Here is a 3,300-nt window from a genome sequence, read left to right on the forward strand (position 1 = left end):
ATTTGATCAGCTTAAGCTCTTCTCTTACCAGGTAAAAACATATAAACTCTGACTCGTAAACCTTTTCCGCAACAATTTTAATAGTTATATGGAGAAATGAATGGAAGTTTGATCAACCCATAGTTTTCCAGGGAAAAAAAGTTCATGAAAACCATGACTTCATAAACATATTCTGCAGCCATATATATATATATATATATATATATTTTCATTGTAATCCTTGCGATATGCATCAAAATTCGGTCATTTTTGTCTCTACTTCTTCCAGGAAAAAAATGAATGAAATCCAGGAGTCCAATATTACGATGCCAGCTAAAGTTAAAAGGCGCAGTAATGTGCAGGATTTTCTACTACCCACGGCAAACATAGGAAGAATTATGAAGGTAGCTCTACCACCAAATGCTAAGATTTCAAAAGAAGCAAAGGAAACCATGCAAGATTGCGCATCAGAGTTCATATGCTTTATAACTGGGGAAGCTTCTGTTAAGTGTCGAATGGAGAACAGACAAACTCTTTGTGGAGATGACGTATGTCATGCCATGAAATCACTTGGGCTAGATGAATATGCTATTGCTACTGAAAGGTATCTTCAAAAGTATAGAGAGCATTACAAGAAACCAGAGGCCTTGAAAAATACTACGCCAAATCAAATTGATGTGCGAGATCAGTTGTCAGTATACAGCAGAAGCAACCAGCAAAGATAAAATTTGTATATTAAGGCTTCGTTTGGGACGGCATTCTTACTACTTCTTAAAACAGCTTTTTAGTATAAAAATTAATTTTTTTTTATACTAGAAAACAGTTTTAAGAAGCAATAAGAAAACTGTCCCAAATGAAGTCTAAGTTGTCTTGATGCTTCTCCAAGAGTTTAAAGCAACTAGAGAAAGGGAAATATAGGATTGAAAGAAATGCAAGGTGAAAAACATGTGACGGAGCTTTTAGTTATTCTCTCCGACTCTATTTTACAAAATTATTTTTGTTCAGCTTGTAGCTACATTAGCTATGGTACCCACAGTTTCCTTCCTAATAATTCCACATCAACTTTATCCACCAATATTTGAAGTGTGATTTACCCTTCTATTGTACATGCTCAAATCCTCTGAATCTATTTTCTACTAGCTTATCACTTCAAAATTAGTTATTACTCCAACTATTTTTTAGTATAATCATTTCTCAACATTGTCATTTCTCTCACACTTGACCTAAAAAGTTGTGACTTTTTTATCACCAAGCGCTACTTCTAATTTAATGAACTTTGTTTTAATTCTTCATTCAAACCACTGTGTACTAATTCTAAAAGTTATATCCCTTGATCAAATAATCTGAATCTAAAAAAAAAAAAAAATTCTGAATCTATTTTGACAAGCTTATCACTTCAAAATGTTAGTTATTACTCCCACTTTTTATTTTTAATATAATAATTTCTTAGCATTCTTATATCTCGCACACTTGACGACCTAACTATTTGCGACATTTTCATCACCAAGCACTAAAAGTTTAATGAACTTTCTTTTAATTCTTCATTTTAAGGATTGTGTATTAGTTCTAAAAGTTATATCCCATCTGTACCTCTATTAGCCTATTAGATAAATCTGAGATAATAATAAAATGCATAAGTATAATACAATAAGAAAATTACAAAGAACACACCTTAGTTATGTGCATAGTGCTTCACACGAATAAAATCAAGCATTATTGTCTTGGTCAAGGAAAGAATTAAGCAAAGGTGATCCAATTTGTTTTATTCACACAAATATTTATATCCATATATTAATGAAGTAAAAATTCTATAGAGATTAATTAGTAACTTTTTTATAAAATGAAGCAAGAAATCCTTGAGATACCGGTAGCGTAACTTGCATTAAGAAAGTAGATTCGATAGAAAGAGCTGTAGGATGCAAGTGAATAAAAAAAATAATACTTAGCAGTATAAACACATATCTGTTTATCAAAGTAATTCTACAAAAATTATAATAGAAGTCAATCATCTTCGTATAAAAGTACTGATTTTCCCAAAATGGCATTCATCTTCAATCAGATTTAGTTGTCATATATAATATAAAAAACTAAGAAGATAAATTAAAAGAAAATGTGTTAAAATTTTAAGAACGATGCAATTCCTAAGGCGTGAGACAGAGGGATATGTAAATAATGGAAGGGCTATTTCAAAATATAAGGATTTAAAAATTCATGGAATAAAATAAGTGCACAAAAAAAATAGTAGAAGGTTAGGGCCGGGTGACAGCTTAAAAAAGGGGACTAAAGATTAAGAAACCGAAATAAAGATAACAATCAGAAATAATTGGCCTGTTTGTAGAGTCGCGAGAAAGACTAGAGGTTAGAAGGCAATTGTTGTGATAGATCCTTAAATATTGTGCGAATTTCCTAGAAAGAGAAGCTCTGCGAATTTCCAAGAAAGAGAAGCTCTGCGAATTTCCTAGAGAGAGAAAGTGTTTTTTTTCGAATCTTTCGTGGGTAATCCGCTCCATTTATGGCGGCGTCTGGCCGCCGATCGGCGTTAGAGTTCCGACCACCTCTTGACATTGTTTCGTCCTCTGATCCATCCTGTGTGTCTTCTCTGTCTTCTATCAAGAATGCACTTGATTCTTTTGATAGAAGAATTTCTAATGGAGATTCAAGAACAAGACTTAAACCTCTGATCATCAGGGAAGGCTACAGCTCTATTGCTATCCATGATAGAATTCAACTCCCGAATGTTGAGGGAAAGGTAAGAATCTTACAGAACCTCCGAAGCTGTCTTCCTTGCAAGATTTAGGTAATAAGATCATGCCTGTGAAGAATGATGCTTCTACATCCTCGAATCTGGTCCTTAAAGTTAATAAATTTGTTCGAAACAACGAGGGACCCCTTATGCACAACCTTTCGGTTGATTTCTCTTTTCCTAATTTACCTATCAATGAATCTATTAAACATGTTCTGCAATTTGGTGAAATTGTGGATCACCTGATTGATGATATTAGCAACCAGAAAAAATTCTTTATCAATGCTTGGCGGAAGCCTCACCATATAAAAATTAATTTTGATACCAACTCAATTGAAAAGTCTTCGGACAAAGTTGCTGTGAAACTTAATCCCGAATTAGAGCTTGTTAATTCTCATATTTTGAATAATTCTGTTGTGCTGAAGGTCCTTGGGAAGAACATTCCTTTCTCGGTCTGTAGTTCAGAACTACGGAGGCAATGGAACAGATTCGGCAAATTTCATTTGACTACTTTGGGTTTGAATTGGATTCTTTGTTCCTTTAAATCTTTTGAGGCTATGGAAGAAGTTCTTAACGGT

At 33.4% G+C, this 3,300-nt stretch overlaps 1 protein-coding gene across 1 annotated transcript; it reads left to right on the forward strand.

Moving 5' to 3' along the window:
- Nucleotides 1–227: 227 nt before the first annotated feature.
- On the forward strand, nt 228–704 carry LOC110109516 (transcriptional activator hap3-like). The gene has a single exon (XM_028692854.1). It carries the CDS (start codon nt 228–230, stop codon nt 702–704), a length of 477 nt encoding a protein of 158 aa, XP_028548687.1.
- Nucleotides 705–3,300: the final 2,596 nt, after the last annotated feature.

The sequence above is a fragment of the Dendrobium catenatum genome, unplaced genomic scaffold (assembly GCF_001605985.2).
Source record: "Dendrobium catenatum unplaced genomic scaffold, ASM160598v2 fragScaff_scaffold_169, whole genome shotgun sequence".
In the NCBI taxonomy this organism is placed as follows: domain Eukaryota; kingdom Viridiplantae; phylum Streptophyta; class Magnoliopsida; order Asparagales; family Orchidaceae; genus Dendrobium; species Dendrobium catenatum.

Bases quoted from the DNA above. Each gene is read 5' to 3' on its own strand.
- LOC110109516 (XM_028692854.1), top strand. From the start codon at position 228: ATGCATCAAAATTCGGTCATTTTTGTCTCTACTTCTTCCAGGAAAAAA.